The sequence below is a fragment of the Eupeodes corollae genome, chromosome 1 (assembly GCF_945859685.1).
Source record: "Eupeodes corollae chromosome 1, idEupCoro1.1, whole genome shotgun sequence".
Lineage (NCBI taxonomy): Eukaryota > Metazoa > Arthropoda > Insecta > Diptera > Syrphidae > Eupeodes > Eupeodes corollae.
This window is the reverse complement of record NC_079147.1, coordinates 116,802,627-116,822,744: the sequence shown is the minus strand read 5'-3', so window position 1 is coordinate 116,822,744 and position 20,118 is coordinate 116,802,627. Positions and strand designations below refer to the sequence as shown.

The following is a 20,118-nucleotide window of genomic DNA, read 5'->3' as shown; positions in this document are numbered from 1 at the left end:
CATTTCCACTTTCTCACTCGTCAAAGGTAGCTTCTTTTAGATTGCGCTGTTACACGAAAGGTCATTACAATATTTTAAAATGTTCGTTTTCAAAATTATTTTTATAGTGTATTTTAGAATATAACATGATAGAACTGTTTAGAAAACGGATTTGTAAAAAGAAAAACACTTTAAACCGTTTTTGCCTTTTTCTGTTGACAACCGTTTAAGATCAAATGGTTCAGCGTTTCTTTCAGATTTTTGCAAGACTGGTGAAATCTAACAACTTGTAAAGATTTTTCTTAAATTTGATGAAATACTACACTTATATAAAACGAATATTGAAGAAAGCAAATATGGATTTGGAAACTCATCACGAATTTTATTGAAGTAAAGGTACTTTATGAATTTAGATAGTGTTTTTTTCGAATTTCAAAAAAGAAAATCCCAAAAAACCTATGTAAGAAACAACTCTTCTTCTGATTTTCTTCTATCGGAAAGTCGACATTTCACTTTTTCTGTACTCAAGAGGAAGAATGAAAGTAACATTTCAGAAGCCTTTATGCTACTTGTGAGATAACATGCAATATCCTAGATCAACTAATTGATATTTTTGATTAACGTCCACAATATTATAATCTCGAGGGCGATTGCGTCTGTGAATCGCCGGAACACATTTTCTAGACGTGTCAATAATGTTTGTATAGTGCTTTGTAAGGATAGTTGGAAGCAAAATTACGGTTATTGTTTTTTGTTTCACAGATTTTCATTCTTCGTGGTTTGAAATAAAATTAAAAAGCCTTTAAAAGAGTGTTTGGGTATGTTACTATAAATTTTACCGCAACAAAGGCTTCTCTTCGGTCGTTCTTTTCCACTTTCTTTTTCGTCGCGTCTGCCAAATATTTCCAAAGTTAACGGAAACCATGTATTTTGCAAAACAACCAACACAGGTATTAAATTTCCTAAGGTGAAAATGAGGTGAAGTTTTTACAACTTCTTGCTTATGCCAAATGATGCATCTGCTCCAAATTTCATAGAGATAAAATTGTTTAATCGGTTCTTTCAATAATATTTTACCTTTTGTTCTTGAAAAAAACTTATTTTTGCGTACAAATAGCTATAACTTATTAAGGATGGTTTAATTTCTTTGATTCCAATCATAAAATTTATTGAATTAATTATTTCAATTTTAATTTATCTGTCCTAGACTATATTTAATCCGCAAACATTTATTATTTTATAGATACGGTTCCAGAAATGATTTATAGATTTATTGAGCAAAATGTACGCCCTGGACCATTAATTTCACTTAAATGTTCAGCTAGCGGATCTCCACCACCTCAGGTATGTTATTTTATTTGATTATTAACTCTATTATATAAATGTTCCCAAACTGCCGTTACCAAAATTAATTAAACTCATCAAACGATGAAATGAAAATCAGACAGTACTGAAACAGTATTATCTTTGATAATATAATACATACTGCACTTTGTACTAAATACGTTCACTACAGTTCTTATGGGAGATCTTTCCTCTCCACAAATAGATTTGTTGCACGCAAATCTATTTTAAAACATCCTTGAATGTCAAATGGAAGGTCTGTGGTGAAGTTGTGTAATGGTATCAGGGCCCAAATTTACATACATATGTGCCTGCAAACACCATTTTAAAGTTTATGTAGTCCAATACTTGTAATTTAGCAAATAAATATTTATATATTTATACAAAACTTTTATACTTATTTTTTTTAAATAGTTTTCATGGTTCCTTGACTCTCAGCCGCTTATGGATGTATCACTTCAGCTCAGAGTTGCCATTGGTCAATATGTGGACATGTCTGGAGATGTCGTAAGTCATTTAAATATTTCTCATGTTCGACCTGATGATGGAGGGCTTTACAAGTGTATGGCCTCAAACACGATGGGCAGCGTAACACATGCAGCAAGATTGAACGTTTTTGGTACGTAGAGCGCAAACATTTATTTCCACTTACTGTTCCCATTTAAAAAAAAAATAATATATGTATGTGCAAAACTGCTTAATATATTCATATGCTAAAAAAAACCCTCCACAAAGGTTTATAGTCAAGTCTAATCGTCCCAGAGCAGGAACTGACCTTGCGAGCAGAACATGGTATTTTCTAGCTTAACCCCGAAGTAAATTGCTCATTGTTGGCGAAGTGTATTCACTGACAAATGAAAATCGCCGTTTTGCTTATAAAACAAGTAGCAAAACAATCTTTTATAGGAAATCTAACATATCTGAACTTAAAGTTAGTGGTCGTGAAAACAACATTTCTCTTTTCGGCCGAAATAACTGTAAATTTTGTATCTAATATAAAAGATATTTTTCTAAGCTTTGAAAAATAAGCTCCATCATTTTTCACTGGTCTACTGATTTTGAAATACTTAGATTTTAGTTTTTTAATAATGTTTTTTTAAAGCTTATTTAAGTAAGTCATCATCGATCAAGCAGTTTCTTACTTTTTGTATCTCACAAGATATGAACAGTGAAAAACAGAATTGCTTTTTTTACTTACTCAAGCCCCTTAAATTTATAATTTAACCACTGTCAGTATTTTCTCTTAATATTCGTTCGTACACCCCATCATGGCTGAATCACAAACACGCTTCAGCTTTCTCACATTCGTGAAGGCTACTATCAAAAAGTTTTAATATTTTATAGGAAATAAAAAGAATAACCACTGGTTGGTTCTCTCTCACTTTCGGGTTTTGACCTAAAAATCTAACTAATATCTTATTTTTTGCAATATGAAGATGCAGTTACATGTAAATCTACTTTTAAACTATTGTTGCAAACAACTTTTTCTCATTTTCATACTTTTTGAACACTGTCACGAATTTCTGATAAATTCGTGGAAGACTGATTTTAGCTTCCGTTTTATTATCACAATGATCCACATCACATCAACAACGTAAAACATGTCGAATCTTCTAATATAATTTCTTTTCACTAATTCATTTAAACATTATTTTTGAACTCCGAAGACCGTGATACAAAAAGGCACAATTTAATAAAACAATACAAAAAATAAGTAATTCAAAGTAATCCTAGAGACAAGTAAGTGGATGTAAAGCTGTAATGCACCATCACAAGATTACTCTCCTTACTTATACTTGTTCTATTGCATGCGAATACAAAACCAGAATAGATATCAACATCGGATTACGATTTAATCAGAATGCAAGTTCTTAGAATTATCAACTAGGGCAAGACGGCACGTTTCCGTTAATTTTATTTATCAGTACTCCACAAAAACATTATGATCAGCAACAAAAGAAATCAGTAAATAATCTGTAAATCCAAACAAATCAATTATTTGTATGGCAAGCAATAATAGACTTCAGCCTAAATTGAGTCTAACTAACAACAAGAAAACAGTAAAAAAAACTTCTTCTTTTATCTTACATAAAAAGACATTTACAATAGTTGAACACTGATTGTAAGCAATGATTTTTATCCGATTTTATTAAGATTTGAGTCAAAAAATAAGAAGTTAAGGTTGATTGGTATGGTCATGCCATTAAGAGCTTTATTCTTTCAATAGGCAGTTCTATCGAAGTTCAGGACGAATTTTGTTCAAAGAATGAATAACATAGAAATCATTAAATTCCTTTGACATAGTTGCATAGAAAAAAAATAGAGCGTAGCATTTACTTTCTCGAAGTTGGAACACACATGTACATCTAAAACCTTAAAAGTGAAGACGTGACAGAATTTATGGTGCAAAATACAATAATCAAATACACTTACTGGCTTTTTTTTCTAGAATACCTAAATGTAAAACTATTGTGTTCAAGAATACAATCATGAGTAGACTTTATTATTTTAAACAAAATTCATATCATCATCAAAAATGAAAAGTTATGCCATTAATAGACAGGGTAAATAGAAAAGGCCAAGATGGCTTCCTTTGTTACCACTAGATTGAACAGCAAAAAGTTTCTGACTTATTCTGCTGACGCTAAAAGTCAACTTCACCCGTCGTTTCATTAAATTTTCGAATTGTATGTATTTGGCAAAATATTGAAAGCCTCTTTTTGAAGTCAAAGTTTGACAATAACATAACTTGACAAAATTGTCACTCTAGAATAGTACATATATTAAAACTAACAATACAAATTTCGGTTTTCTTATCGAATACAAAATCGTTTCCTTACATTGAGCTTTATTGTATCATTGATGAAGCTTATCGTTTTCCTGTGATGTTGAGAAAACAAATATAATATAGTAGAATAATTCAAAAAGTAACTCTATTTTGCCTTGCTATCTTGCAAAGCGTTTCATTTGGAAAAATGCAGTTCTTTTTTGCGTCAACTAAATAGACACACGTTCATTCAAGGTTATTATCTCCATTGTGTATGAGAGTTTTGAGGTGATTGGCATACTAAATTAAAGTACAAAGGGTATATCAAAAGCTTTGTATAGTGTTGAATGAGCTAAAATTGATGTTTTAAAAGAACAAGGACTGGCCGGGCGTGCAGTAGCTCCAAAATTGATCGGAGTTTTAAGGTTGCCTATTCTTGTCTCAGAAAAAAAATGTTCGTACGGAAAAACATGAAAGAAGGTAAAAAAATGGCAACAACAGCTTGCTTCCAATTTTGCTGCAAAAATTAAAGAAACGACTGGTGCAAGTGTTTCAACAGTCCGCAGAGTAATAAACAGCGTGGATCATTAAAAACGGTTGAAACATGGTATGGATAGCAGTTACCTAGTATGGGACTGTTGATCTTCAGTTTCAAACGTCAAAAATGACAGCACTTAATTACAAAGGAATTTTGAAAAGATGTTTTCCAAATTTTTCTAACATTTTTGGACCCATTGACTGGTATTTCCAAGAGGACAACGACCCCATCCACACGACGTTGATTGTCAAAAGTTGGATACAGGACCAGAATGTTGAATTGCTTCAATGGCCGCTATACTCACCCGAAATGAACCCGTATAGGGAATGTGGTACGAAAATTGTATTAGTCTGGCCATCAGTTTGAGGACAGATAAACCCTTGTTGCAGTCATTAGATTAGGGTGAATTGAAATTTCGCTGGACCACTTAACGATTCCATGTCAGACCGTATTTATGAAGTAATAAAGAATAATAGTGGAGTAACCACTATACTACAAATAACCAATACAAAAATATAAAAATGATATTTTTTTCAATCTCAACAATTGACGAAAAAATAAATGTATTTTTTCATATGGAACGTCTAAATAAAACGACAAAATAATAGCGGTAGTTTTTGAATGATTTTGTCTGATTTTCTTTCTGACAAGCAAATGGTAAGCATCATCATGATACATTGAAGCTAAATGCTAAGAAAAAAACGGACAACAAACCCTATACAATTTGTGTGTTTATTCAGTAGAAGCATAGAGTATAAAGGGTTAAAATTGATTCCTCTAGGAATGTAAAATTGAGGATAAAAGATTCTCCAATACACATAGCTGTTCGATGAATTTTCGGCTATGTTTTTTTATCAAGCACGCACTGTTTCAAAGAAACAATTTTTTTGCTTATTTTGCGGAGAATATTGCTATAATGCAACTTAGAACTTTTTCTTGTATTAAAATATAATTGACGGTAGGACAAGAGCTAGAAAGGCTCACAAATATGATTTTGCCGTTTTCCCAAAATAAATCGGAAATGGTTTAGTGTGTGAAAATTATAATAAAAAAAATAACATTTAAAAAATTGTCAATGCTTTTTATGGAGATTTGACACGAATATCAACAATTAAGTCAATAATATTGTTCTATTATAAATTTAATGCCAAATATTCTTACTTGAGTAATCCATATTATTAAGGTCTTATGTACATACTTAAAAAAAAAGTTTCGAATGTTTATACCCCAAGTTATAACTTAAAATTACTTGTAGGTCCTCCATATGTTCGCGCAATAGGACCAATCAAAGCAGTGGCTAACGATGATATAGCAATTTACTGTCCATTCTCAGGATATCCAATCGAACAGATAAGATGGGAAAAGGGACATCACGAATTGACGTCAAGTAAAACATAAAAATAAAGGACTATTCCCATTAGAGCAACCAACAACCGACGAATGAATGAATAAATGTAGCTTTTTCATTACAAAAAAAGAGAAAATAAAGAAAAAAAAATTGTTGTTCTCGAAATGCAATCTGATTGCAACGAACTGTTAAACTCAATTCGCGTTCCATATACAATCCACACTTGAAGAATGAGATTCCAAACGTTTTGTTACTTAAGTTGTTTTTATTGCAGAGGTATATTCACGAATAAATTTCTAAATTTATGTATTTAAGTTTGTCGATCAGATATATTTTAAATTTATTATTAATATTGTGATCGACCAATTTACTTACAATTTGGTATTTTATTATTTGTCAATTTCGACATTTATTAATACTCGTATTACATTTGCTCATAAACTGATTGAACTACCGATTAAGATTGATTTACTATAGTGGTGACGAAGGTCACCATACAATAGTACTATCACGAAACACAAAATTTTGTTACGGAAGGCGGACCATAGGGGCGCTGCCTGTACGAAAATTAAGTGTGGAATCTAAGATCGTCTGTAAGTATGATAATATTGAAATAAATAAATAAAATAAATTACTCAAATGTAAACAAAAATCAGTTACCTGAGATTTTTTTATTCATACCTATCAATGTATAGAAGCTATGTATGTATATGTATATACAATATAATTAATTGTATGTGTTTTAGATTTATTAGCAGGAAATCGTATTCATTTGATTTTGGATTTTCTATTTTTGTGAAATCTGAAATTTTAAAAAGCAACATTTTCAAATTTAAGTTTTGATACAATGCAATGCTTCGTTGCCATATTTTAAATTTTTCCATAGCAAATACATTCGATGCAGGTATTTTTTTAAATTTTTATTTTTTATTATAATGTGGGTAGTGGGTATGTAGGTACATATGTAGAAAAGTAAGTATTAAAGAGGGTAAGTTGTTGTGTAATAAGCAGGATTGTGAGGACATAAGCCGTTTCGTGATTGGAATTAAACCATGACTCAAGCTAGAATTAAACAATCAACTTAAAGGGTCAACGCGTTGACTTCCTGCCGTCATAAGACCATCTACATTTTCTGTGTCATGGCACCGTCAACGTTCACAGCTTCAATGCTTAAGACGTTAAACATCACACGATTAGACCATATAATATTTATTTAAGCCAACGTTATTTTTATTTTTTTCATATTAAGGTGCAGCAGTAATGCAAGATTTGCGTTCATAAATGTAAATACACTGCATTACAGCTGAAATGCGATCAAACCTGCAGTCATTTTGGTTCTCTTGCCGCTCTGCAGGAAATGATGATTAGGTAAAATAATTAAATTTTTGGCAAAAAATAAAATGATTTGTTATTAATAAGTTGAAATATAATATTTCTACTTCATATGCATGAATCAATTAATTTGTTCCATTCAAAAAATTAAAAATAAGTCCTCATAAAACATTTTTATTGGACATTTTGAGAGAATTTTGTTAAGACACTAAAGAATTTTGTTTAAGACACTAAAAAACAAAAAACCCGCGTAAATCAAAGAAAAAACTTATTGTTGTCATTCTTTTTTTGTATGCGCCTACTTTGATGACATTTATGAACTGGTTTTTGATATTGTATATCTGCCGCATTCTTGCATTAGTTTTTCTGTTCATAAATGCATTGCATGAATTTTTTCGGCATGGCTTGTGAAACTATTTGCATTTTTGAGCTCACCCAATGTTAAAATTGGTACAATGCAAGCATATAACATAATTATTGTGAAGTTTTGAATTGTACGTCAACGAGTTGACTCTGACGTCAAAATGACTTCATTTGTAGAAGTACAATTAAAAACTACACAATTATTATGTTATATGCTTACATTGTACCAATTTTAACATTCTTTCACACCTTAATATGAACAAATAAAGACAACGTTGGCTTAGATATGTAAATATTATTTTGTCTAATCGTGTGATGGTCAACGTCTTAAGCATTGAGGCTGTGAACGTTGACGGTGCCATGGCTCAACGCGTTGACCCTTTAAGTTGATTGTGTAATTCTAGCTTGGGTCATGGTTTAACTCCAATCACGAAACGGCTTAAGTCCTTACAATCCTGCTTAATAAACACCAACCTACCCTCCTTAATACTTACTTTTCTACATACATACTTACCCACAACCCACATTATAATTAAAAATACAAATCTAAAAAAATACCTACATTGAATGTATTTGCTATGGAAAAGTTCAAAATGTTCCAACGAAGCATTGTATCAAAACTTAAATTTGAAAACGTTGCTTTTTGAACTCAATAGAATAGGCTGTAGGAGCGTGGACAGACAGACAAAACAGACCGGACGTAATCGCGGGACCCACTTTTTTCGACTTCTCTACCATCGTAATATCATGTTTGATTAAAATCTCGAGTTCGAAATTTTGTACGAATGCAAAACTTGCCATATGTAGTTCCTATATGTCGCAAGTAAAAATATAAATTTAGAAATTCATTCGTGAATGTACCTCCGCAATAAAAACAACTTTAAAAACAAAAAGTTTGCACTCTCATTCTTCAAGTGGAACGCGACTTGAGTTTGACAGTTCGTTACAATCAGATTGCATTTCGCGACCAACAATTTTTTTTCTTTATTTTCTCCTTTTTTAGTAATGAAAATTTTAAATAAATATACAAAGTACAAAGGAAATATGTAACTCTCGCGTCTTAACCTAAAAATATTATTCTATTCCTTAGTGTGCATCTGTATAGGCGAAAAAAAAACAATCCGTGTGAAAGAAATGTCATAATGGACAAATATTCATTGGTTGTCGGTCGCTCTCATGTGAATGTAGTCCTTAATTGTCAAAGTGTCTCTATTTTTATATTTAACACCTTTCTCTTTAGATTCTCATTATGCTCTCACTTCGATACAAGAAGGGGGATATTTAGTTATAAAAGGAGTCGATCCGGCTCGAGATGCCGGGCTTTATACGTGTATTGTTCGAAGTCGTACAGGGGAAGAGTCCCGCAGAGATATGCAACTAACAGTGAATAGTAAGTTTAAATAATTGTTGCATTTATCTAATCTCTGACATTGGAATAGGATTACAAAACACAAACAATGGCAAACAAAAATGATGGTACATGTTTGAGAAAAATGAATTAAAATTAAATATGTATTTTTGTTATAAAACAGTCTTGTAGAAAAAAAAAAAAAAAATTACAGCTGATTCTGAAAATTGCAATTTTTTACTTTAAGAAAAATAGCGAGAGGTTGAAAATCTGCCAACACAAAGTCCGGATTTGAATCCGGTAATTTTCGATAAACCCCAAGGAAACTTGAACGAGTTATGGGTACGAATTTAAGAGTAGTCGGTGAATATTTCACATGCTCATATTAAAAACTAGCTTAAAAGTATGCAAAAGAGAGTGCGGAGTGAGGGTTTGGCCCACTAAAAAAGTGGTTTAAGCTAAAATAAAAAAAACTTGCAATTTCAATTAATGCGATTTTCGTGATGTATTTCTTGATGCAAATTTTTGTATCCTTTTCATAAGTCAACAAATACCTAAGCTTTCGTAATAAAAAGAATTTTTTTCAGTTGTTCATTGAAAAGATATCATTTTTTTAATTTGTTGTTCACGATTTCTCAATACTTACATTACCTCATTTTTTCTCGCCACTGTAAAAAAATGTATGTGTATAATACAAATAACCCCAATTGGTATTATTCTATAAAAAAAGGTCCCCCAGTTATTGAGCCGTTCAAATTCCCCAAGAACCTACAAGAAGGTGGAAGAGCCCAAATTACGTGTGCTGTGTCATCAGGTGACATGCCAATCTATTTTAGCTGGAAAAAAGATGATATGTCTATACCAATGAGCTTACAGGTTTGTAAATTGACATTGTGTGCTTTGTGTTTTTGTTTGCTTACTCCTCTTTTTTACTCAGATAACTGAAAAAAAGGAAGAATTTTTTTCGTTATTAGTTTTTAAGGACATCAGCTCAAAGCATAGTGGGAAATATTCTTGTTTTGCCAGTAATGCTGCTGCAAAAGTTAACTTTACAGCTGAATTGCAAGTTAGAGGTACTATTGAATTATAAAATCTAGCTTTGAAGTTTTTTGGACCTGATGTTTTCGCTTTTATTTTATCTTAAAATCAGTTGCTCCACGTTGGTCATTTGAACCCATGGATACGGCTATTATGTTGGGAAATACTATATCAATAGACTGTAATGCAGAAGGATATCCAATTCCTGTAATAACATGGTTTAAAGGACAGGGTAAGTTTGCAAGTTTATGTAAAAGAGTGTTGTAGACCTAGTGGTTGAGTGCGATAACATAATTTTAAATAGTTTTGAAAAACTGTCATATGTTTATTTATTGTCGAAGTTGTGAAATTAACAACTTACATTCTTAACCGTAAGCTAGTAACTACATGCTTATAACACAAGAGTACACGCACCCTATTTGTGTACCCCAATGCACTATGGTAGGCCATTTAATAATGTTAATCATTTTTTATTTTAAAAACATATAAATGAAATTAATATTTGTACGTAATATTCAATTAGCTTAAAACATTTAATAGCCATAATTTATGAATTTTAGGTTGGAGTGTCAATTAAAAAAATTATTTCAATTCTAATACTATTAAAAAACTGTTAAGTTATGAAGAAAACAGTGGTAAATCTTCATTCTGGTTCATGGGAAAATTCAAAATTACCAAAACTACTTGCCTATTCAATTTAAATTTGGTATTAATGGGAGCCCTTTAACATTACGAGCCCTTCCCGACAATATATCGTAAGTGCCAAAATAAATTGTATCGTAAACGACAAATCACTGTTGGTCCTTGAAACAACTTATACCCATAGTCAGTATTGGAAATTATTAATTATGCTTAAGTTAAGGCATGAAAATATCCTTTGAGGATCTATGTATGTGTTACTGGCAAATTTTAATAATTAAGTTGTCTTTTTTATTGAAAATGTCACTTATGATAAAATAGCGGGAAGGGCTCGATAATATGCAGTCCTAGGTTTTGTAAGAAGAGGGGGTTTAATGCTGGTTAAAATTATAGAATTGGCGGTAGGGGAGAGGTTGTGTTTTGTTGTTGGTTGTGTGCAAAGTTGTTTTTACATTTAAAAAATAAGGATTGAGAAAAATTAGGTATATACGAGTATGTTGGTATGTACATTAAATATCAAGAGCTGTTTTCTAAATATGCATATACGTGGCCTAAAGTTTTGTATTTAAAATTTTGAAATATACAAATGAAAGGAAACACATAACCTAGATACCATTATAGACAAAATCTAATTAGAGTTAGCAGGGTGCTTATTTAAACAAACTTATATAAATATTCAAATTTATTTCAAATATATTGTAATCAGTTTTTGATAAAAAAACGGACTCGAAAAAATGTTTTTTTTACGTATTTTTTTATCTGTATCTTATTACACTTTTTAGGTAATTAAATGTTTTCTATTCTACTCTGTATTTTTTTTTTCATAGAACTAGATATTAAACTAGATCATTCAAAACATGTCAATAAATTTGTAACTTACGTTTTTTAAAAATTATTTATTTGACATTAATTTTAATTTTTAAATTTAGCATTAAAAAAATAAATTATTTTATAAATAATAAATAAATGAAAACAAAAAAATACTGAGATCACAGGTGATTTACTTTACCAGGCACCAGCTTTTCTCTTTGTCATGCATTCTTGTGTATTCGAAGCCACCTGTGTGCCCGTGTCTAGTCCGAGTTGCCCCTCTTCCGCAAGTGATTATAAATGTAATTTGCAAAAAAAAAAAATCAAATAAGAAAACAAACAACAATTTTACTATTGAACCTTATAAGCCGAATCCGAACGGCTCATGACAAGAATTAGGTACTCCTGGACAGACAGGGATTCAATCCAAGACCTCTGGCATAATAGTTCTATTTACTAACCATAATATTCAGTCCTATGTGAACTAGAGTCTAACCCAACAAACTTCTAAATCTAGCTCGGTACCTAGCTAGATGTCTCCAGTTGCGTGAGGTTCCTTTCACTTGTTAAATTAGCCGATTCCACCCTAGGTTTGCAAAAACATTTAATTACCTTACATAAAAAATGTTTTGTTGATTTACAAATATCAAAGGTACTTAAGTATTTTCACTTTGAAAAATTCTTTTTGAGGCACTAGGTACTCGTATATCTTATATAAAAGAAAAAAAGAAAAGACATAAATAATTTTTCAAAAGGTCTCCAATAGAACTATAAATAGACGATTTGTGTTTAAAATACTACAAAGTAAAATAATACACATCGGTCTGATACTGGTCAAAAATTCGGTCTATAGTATTTGTCAAAGAAAGCAATGCCTTCAAATTTTGTGTTAATCAATATTATATCATTTGAAATTTATTTAAACCTCTTTGTCTCTGAGAGCTGCTGCGGCTAAAAAAATAGATGAATCAATATTGTAAAGAATTTTTAAAGACCCTTTAAGAAAATAGTGGTACGTACAACCGACTGATAATATATATGAATATAAGGCTGTGGTCTTACACCATTTATAGCCCCCACACAGCGTTGCAAGACGTCCCGATTTTCGCCGGTTGTTCCGATTTTTAGCATTAAATTGTATGTCCCTAGTACCCGTGGCGTGATGGTTAGTGCGTTGGACTGTCATTCCAGAGGTCTTGTGTTTAAACCCTAACTGTGTCATCTAAAGTCTAGAAATATATATATGTATATATTAATAAAAAAGTCTCAAAGAAATGATATTGCCATAACAGAAATGCATGAGTCATTATGCCCTTTTTTTCTGAAAGTTTGCTCAAAGGAAAAAGGATTGTTTTTTTTTTGCTAACAGAGTAAAACTAAATAAATTGGTAAAAATTGGTTGGATCTGAAAAAAAAAACAAAACCATCGAAAACTTAAACAATTTTTACTTAAATTGTCAAACGTATATATAGATATGTATGTATGTACATTTAAAAATGCTGTATGTTTATTAAACTTGTCGGACGACATTTCCATAGATAACTTGTATGCAGAATTTAAGTTAATGAAACCATCCTTAGACGTACTAGTTAAAAAGTCTAAAAATACCAATTCGCAAAATAGCCACCAGCTCTTTCAACAGTTTGCACAAAATAATACAAAAAATATGTTCAGGTTAGTTTCCCTCAAATTAAGCGTCCTAACTTCAAACAATAATTCTGAAATGGTCCACTACTAAAAATTCACTTTTCAGCACGAAACGACCAAACATTTGGTTCATTCTAGGTTTATGTATATTCTGTTATAAAGCAATATAATACGCATGTGCCAAACGAAAATAAAATGTAAATAAAGCATTTTTCCAAGGGTTAGAATGTTGCTTCAAAGTTTAAAAAGCTGGCTGTGCCAATAATTAAGTGCGACACTGTAAATGTTCTCTGTCCTTAATGAAAACAGGACCTTTGCAAAATACTTAAAGTATTAGTTTAACAGATAAAAAGGAAATATTGGCAGAAGTTAAATCTTCACATAAATATAAATATATTATTCGTTTTTATGCGTAGTTATTTATTTGCATTATCATAGCAATGTACAGTACAGTGTTCCATAAAAGTCTGCGTACAACGATGAATTATTGAAAAAAAAAAAAAACGAATAACAATTCACAAGCGATGTTTGATACAAAATTTTGGAAGGTATATTTTATATTCAAGGTTTTGATTTTTTATATCATAAATAAACAAAATATTCCTTATTCAGGAATAAACAAATTGAAGCAAAAAAAAATATGAAAATTATCCACAAAAGTTTGCGTAAAATATATGAAAAAAACGTAAGAAAAAAAGAAAAATTATTATTCTTCTTTATTACGTTTGGTGTCAATATTTCGTCGGATATCCTTTCACCCTTATAACCTCTATTTAGCGGTTTTGCTTATAGAGGTTATAAGGTTATACAAGTTTCTCTGTATAAGAACTACTTATATTATATTATTCCATTCAGATAATAAGGCTTCTTTTAACTGAGGTTCCTTTCTAAAGCATCCCATGGATGCTCAATGGCTTTTATATTTGGACTCTGTGGTTGGGATCGTAGCAAGTGGAGAGTGTTGTATGCCAGCCACATACGTGTATTATGTGCGGTATGTTTGGTGTTGATGTCTTGCTGGAAATAGTGATCGTTTGCAATACCCAGAATTTCGGCAATTGTTTTTAAATTTCGTTTGAGGATGTCAATATAAATATATTGATCAATGATCCCTTCGATTATTTTCAGCTTTCCGACCCCTGAAGACGCCATACAGCCCCATACCATAACACCTCCACCACCGTGCTTTACAGTCTTGATAAAGCACTTAGGATTAAGGGCTCAACTCGTCGGAAAATATAACTTTTGGCCAGAAGTCCGGAGACTTGTTAACTTACTCTGAACAAGAGTCGTTTGTGCCTGTTGATCTTATTGAAAAATTGTTTTTTCCTGGGTGTGCATGACTTTAACCCCCCTTGAGCTATTGCTCTTCTTACCGTTTCTGGATAAACTTGGATGTTGTTATGTTTTTTAAGTTGTACGCTTATTGAGTTAGCCGTTGTGAAGGGATTCGCCATCCGCGTTATTATACGCTTATTTCTTACAGAGAGCTTCGATGGTCGGCCAGATCCGAAATTTGATTTTGTAGCGATTTATGGTCGTTGTGAACGTTGGCCGGCTTCTTGAATTTATTTTTGATATTTCCCAGTAGGACATTTTTTGTTTTAAGTTTAAATAAATAATCAACTGCCGTTCACTTAAACTTAATTCTTTATTAGCCATTTCTTTTTTTCGAAAAAAAATTACAAACAACTATTTTTCACAAGTGATAAGCACAAACAAAGGCCGAAGAAACAAAGCTCTTTTGCTAAAAAATGAACGTTTACTTAAATAGTATGTAATGCAAGTATAAAATATTTTCTACGCAAACTTTTGTGGACGATTGTTTTTATTTTAATAGAGAATATTTAGTTGATTTATATTAGTATATACCAAAACATTTATTTAATGAAATATACATATATATGTACATACGTTCCAAAAAAAATGTATCACTCATCGTTTGTGAATAATAGCTATTTTTTTCAATATGTAATCGTTGTACGCAGCTTTGTGGAGCACTGTATATATTCATATACATATATAATCTTGTCTGCATTTGTATTTTTCATAACAAACATTTCTGGCTTACGTTTCAAAATAAATTGGGATTTAAAAAAAAGGAAAAAGTAACAGTAAAATATCTGCCTATTTTTTTTTCATGTCCTGCTTTCGAAGTGGAAATCGCGGTTTTTTCTTTAAAAAGGTTTCATAATCCCGATTTGACCGCAAACAAATCTGGTAACGCTGCTCCCGCATCACAGATGCACAGGGCCAGATTTAGAGGTCCAGAGGCCTCGGGGCAGTAATGAAGCGGAGGCCCCTCGCCACAAATTTGTTTCACTCGAGTTTTTTTTAATAAATAATTTATTGTGAAACCAAGTATTTTCCTTTAAAATTGAACAAACACATACCTATAAACATAAATGGAAAAACGAATTATCTAAAATTAATTTTTAGGGTTAACTTACGGAACCTTTCGAGCTTCTTCGCCGAAAAATCGTTGATGATATCGTTGAAATCCAGTTTTTGCAGTACATCGCTTTCAGTGCTTAGGAGAGAAAGCTTCGGTAGATGGTTTTGTCCCATCGTGATTCGAAGCCTATTTTATAAAGTTTTCATTTTTGAAAATGAGCGCTCTCCTGTTCAATTTGTTACCATCAAAACCAAATACATTCTCAATGCAATTTCAAGATTTGAGAATGTAGCTCTGAATTTTGATTTTCGAGAATTTTTTAGGAATAATTCCGGCGATTGATTTATTCCATAGTCCTTTTTCTTTTTGTATAAGTCAATCAAAGACACAAATTGAACCAACTCATAACCAAGACTAGGCTCTAAATCATCCGGATACACTTTCACCAATGCCTCTGTTGCAGCATGAAAATTTTCAGCATCCATCTTCTAGAAGTGATTCAGCAATCCATATCTTCATAGGCATGCAATCTTTCAGTAAGAAAAATGGATAGCTGGTCAATTACTGGTATGAAGTCGGATACGTTGTATTTTTCCTTGTTTGACAGATTTGAGTCTCCTGCTTTCCTGTAATCGAGCGGATTCAACCTCACATTTCTCGTTCTGGTGCGGGTGCGTGATTGTACCTACATATTCATCAGTATGGGACATTTTTTTGGCTGCTTCCTCGTATTTATCACAATCATTTTGTTTAGATTCCACTAATGATTTCAGTTATTCTATTGCACGTATTGCCGATTCAAGAATCATTTTCGGGTCTTGCAACATCTTGTGTGTAGCGTTGAATCGCTCCAAGATATCGTTCCAAAATGTTGCAAATAATGCGGTTTCGAGACCACTCATCTTCTGTAGAATGTGCGTTGCTTCATTCCTTACGATGTCTTTTTGCTCTTTATTAGAAGATATGCTGGTTAGAGCTTCTTCGATTTCCGAATAGCCGTTGACTAAGGCTTTCGTAGGTTCAGCTTGACAAGACCAACGACTGTCGCTAAGCTTTTGCAAGACTAAAAACTGGCCTCTTTTTTTCTACGATAATTTTTCAATCAGATTTCGGTGCCGCTCTGTACTGCCTTTCCCACTTAATTCAGAGAATGACTAAAACAAGGTACAAACGCCGATAAATGATTTTTCTCCTAAATTAGAGCCAGCTTCCCCTTGTATTTGCCACTTCTTTTCAGGGTGGCAGGGTGGTGAAAGGAAAAGAAGTTTACCAGTGCTTACTAGTTGGAAATTGAAACAAAAATGTTCCGAAGTTTCTGTTGTGTTGTGGGGCCCCCCGTTTGTGGAGGCCCTGGGTGTCCGTCCCGGTTGCCCTCCCCTGAATCTGGCTCTGCAGATGCATTATCTGATGCAAGGGAGTCGGCAATGCTGTCGAACGTACTGCAAAATTAATATTTGTATTGCTTTATCTTGGCACGTACTGCTGTACTGCACACTTGTTTTTTGTACTGCATTTTCATTTTCGTATTACTTCTTCAAATTCGTTGTTCATACAAATCTTCCTTGGCGCACAAGCTAATATTTTAGTTTGCTATGGGAAGTTATACAAAATATAAAAAAGTGTACTGATTTCTACATCGAGTTATGTACGCAAATAAGAAAAAGAATTAAGTTCCGAGATTAAGTTTTAGAAGCCGTGCAAATAATTGATCCAAAAAATAAATCCCCAGGAATTACACCGCTTATACAATTGTTTACAAATTTAATTCAAGAACTTGTCGATGACCTTGATGATGAATAGAGGGCTTTTTTACATAAAAGAATGATAAGTATAGATTTGAAATTCGAAGATTATTGGAGCATTCTTTAACTTAAAAAAAGCATTAAATGCTCCATTGTTTCTCATTTTAAAAATATTTGTTGGGTCCATTTTATGCATTCCGCATAGCAGTGCAAGTGCAGAGCGCATATATTCGCAAGTAGCTTTGATAAACGATAAAAAATAAACTTTACTGATATCCACAGTCTATTCACTTTTAATGGCAAAGGAATTAATAAGGCATAGCAGCGCCATGGAGTGGGCTCCATTTAAAGAAATTTTATCAAAATACAAATAATGTAAAATTCAATAACGATTTTTGCCTTCCAAAATTGTTTCTAGTTGCTTGAATTTAAAATATAATTTTGTGTTGAGTATCTATAAAAAAATATAATGTGTTTAAAAAATTCACAAATATGAATTGAAATTAACTGCGATATTTTTATTTTATTTTAATTCATTTATTTTTGTATAATAGATATATAGCTTTAATATATATTTACTTTTATTATAAAAAAGTGAAATTAATAAAATATTAATGTTCAAAAAAGACTAAGCGATTTAACTAAAAGGTTCATAGATATATAAAGTAGATATGTATCCAAGCTTATTTTTTTTAATAAAGAAAAATAAAAATAAATATTTATTACAAACAATTTACCTATGCGTATTGCTTTTGTCAAAAAATTATGCAAATTTTTTTGGAATGTACTGCTTTGGACTTTTCTAAAACGACAGCACTGGGAGTCGGTTCGGGCAAACAGATTGTATTAAATTGGCAAATAATACGTCAAAGGCAAGGAGAGATTATGCTGAAGGCAGAACGTAACACACTTAATTTCAACCCTAGGTTTTGAATAATAATTTTGTTCGCTTTTTTTGGCGAAGACATTTTTTATTTCAACTGCTTTATACCTTATACCTACACTTAATCCACCCAAAGCAGCCACCTACATGGCTTTATATCATTGTTTATAAGACTTTGGCTCATCACAAGATTCACCAGATTCTTTTTTCAGGTTCGTTAATTTGCCTGCTCCTAAATATAAAATCGCACATTAACACAACATAAACACAAACTATATACATACATACATACATATGTTTCCTATGACTTACACCTGAAAAATAAATTTTTATTTTTCATTAATTTATTAATATAAATTAGCAAACGAATTCGAGTATTCACATATCAGTTTTAAAACGGTACTTTCTAAATAGAATTAAAAATTAAAGGAATATATTAGATGCAATTATTTAAGAAAAAATTAAATCAGTATGAACTGTCAAAAGTTCGCGATAATGTGAATTGTTAAAGTGAATTGAGTTTGATGTTTTCAGCATACACAGAATATTGATTAAGATTTTAATCTGCACACACAGTATTTGTTTTTGAGAATACAGTTATTTGTAATGTAAGATAAAGTGTAGACTTTGTAGAGTGCGAAGTAAGTTTTCTCAGGACTAAAATGTAGCAAAAACACTACGAGTGTAGTAGGAGGCCAGCACTGTCTCTAGTACGAGTATATGCCGCGCTAGAGTTGATGGTGTTCGCTTCTTTCGTATATATCAGCTTGGTGCTCTGTGAGTCTTGAAAAGAGTATTCGACAGTAGAAACAATGTCAAAAATTCCACCCCCTGCATTGTTGCATGAATTTTCGTATACGACATTGTGTTGCTCATTGGTTTCGGTAGTTTGTTGTTTGTGAGTATTTTGTTTAGCGTAGAGTTATATCTGTGTGCGAATATGGTTTTTCCTCTTTCTTTCTCTTCTTTTTTTTTAATATGTCTAATGATTTGTAAAGGATTTTATCATTCAGTCCGCGTATACAAAATATAGAGTAGAAAGTATTGCCAGGTCCATTTATTTTTAATGTTTGTAGAAGATTTTGTTTTTCACCATTGACTATAATTGTTCATTTTTAGTATTGCAATCATTCTGTTGTTATTTTTCATGTGAAACTGTGGCTGGCCGTTGTCGATAATTTTATTAGAATTTGAACGCTATTGATTTTATACTTCATCGGTTTTGTTGACAGCCCATAAGAACTTTGTTTTGTGTTTCGCTCTAAGTAGTTTCATGTGCAAGTATAGTATAGTGTTGTTGATTTCCGTTTCAACTGTGAATTGCAGTTTTATGTGGCAGTCATGTAATGTATGTATGTACATATTTATCAATATTTTTAAATTTCTATAGAAAGTTATTGTAATCGGTCCAATTTGTCGAATTGAAAATTTTAACATTTTTCGACGCTTCAAGGTCCCCAGAATTTAAATCAATGATTTTTAGAAAGATGTCTCTGTGTGCGTGTGTACGTATGTTCTTCCATTTGGGATACCAAATTTGCTCGTCCATATCTCAATTGAGTTTTTGATGAGGAATTATACAATAATTTAAGCACCATATTTTGGCCTGGGTTTTGCTTCCCTTTCATGTAAACAAAGAAAATAGAGACACAAAAATTGTGGCAACAGCCAAATTTTTTCCCTGGAATAATGTTGCTCTCTATAATTCGCATTATCGGCTAGTCAAATTATGTCTCAAGCAACCCAACTTCAATAAAAAAAAATGGTGTTAGATGGCCTTAGTTCAACCGATATTGTCGCCTAGAACATGTTGCCACCAGAAAGTTGCTCCATCTGTTGTCGCTTGATACTTTTTTATATACAAATAACAGTTGTTTTGAAAAATTCTTAGATTTAATGGTTAATAATGCAACTACAATTCTGCTTTTATACTTCTTTTAACTT

General features: G+C 31.8%; 1 protein-coding gene across 3 annotated transcripts in view; it reads left to right on the top strand.

Annotated features, from left to right (window-relative positions):
• LOC129954222 (cell adhesion molecule Dscam2) overlaps nt 1-20,118 on the top strand; it is a 108,967-nt gene that overhangs the window by 51,840 nt on the left and 37,009 nt on the right. For all 3 annotated transcript variants that reach the window (XM_056067981.1, XM_056067982.1, XM_056067983.1), the window contains exons 11-17: nt 1,223-1,323; nt 1,738-1,942; nt 5,884-6,015; nt 8,912-9,061; nt 9,750-9,895; nt 9,957-10,092; nt 10,170-10,289. In XM_056067981.1, the coding sequence (XP_055923956.1) occupies nt 1,223-1,323; nt 1,738-1,942; nt 5,884-6,015; nt 8,912-9,061; nt 9,750-9,895; nt 9,957-10,092; nt 10,170-10,289 (990 nt within the window). The remainder of the gene's footprint in view (nt 1-1,222; nt 1,324-1,737; nt 1,943-5,883; nt 6,016-8,911; nt 9,062-9,749; nt 9,896-9,956; nt 10,093-10,169; nt 10,290-20,118) is intronic.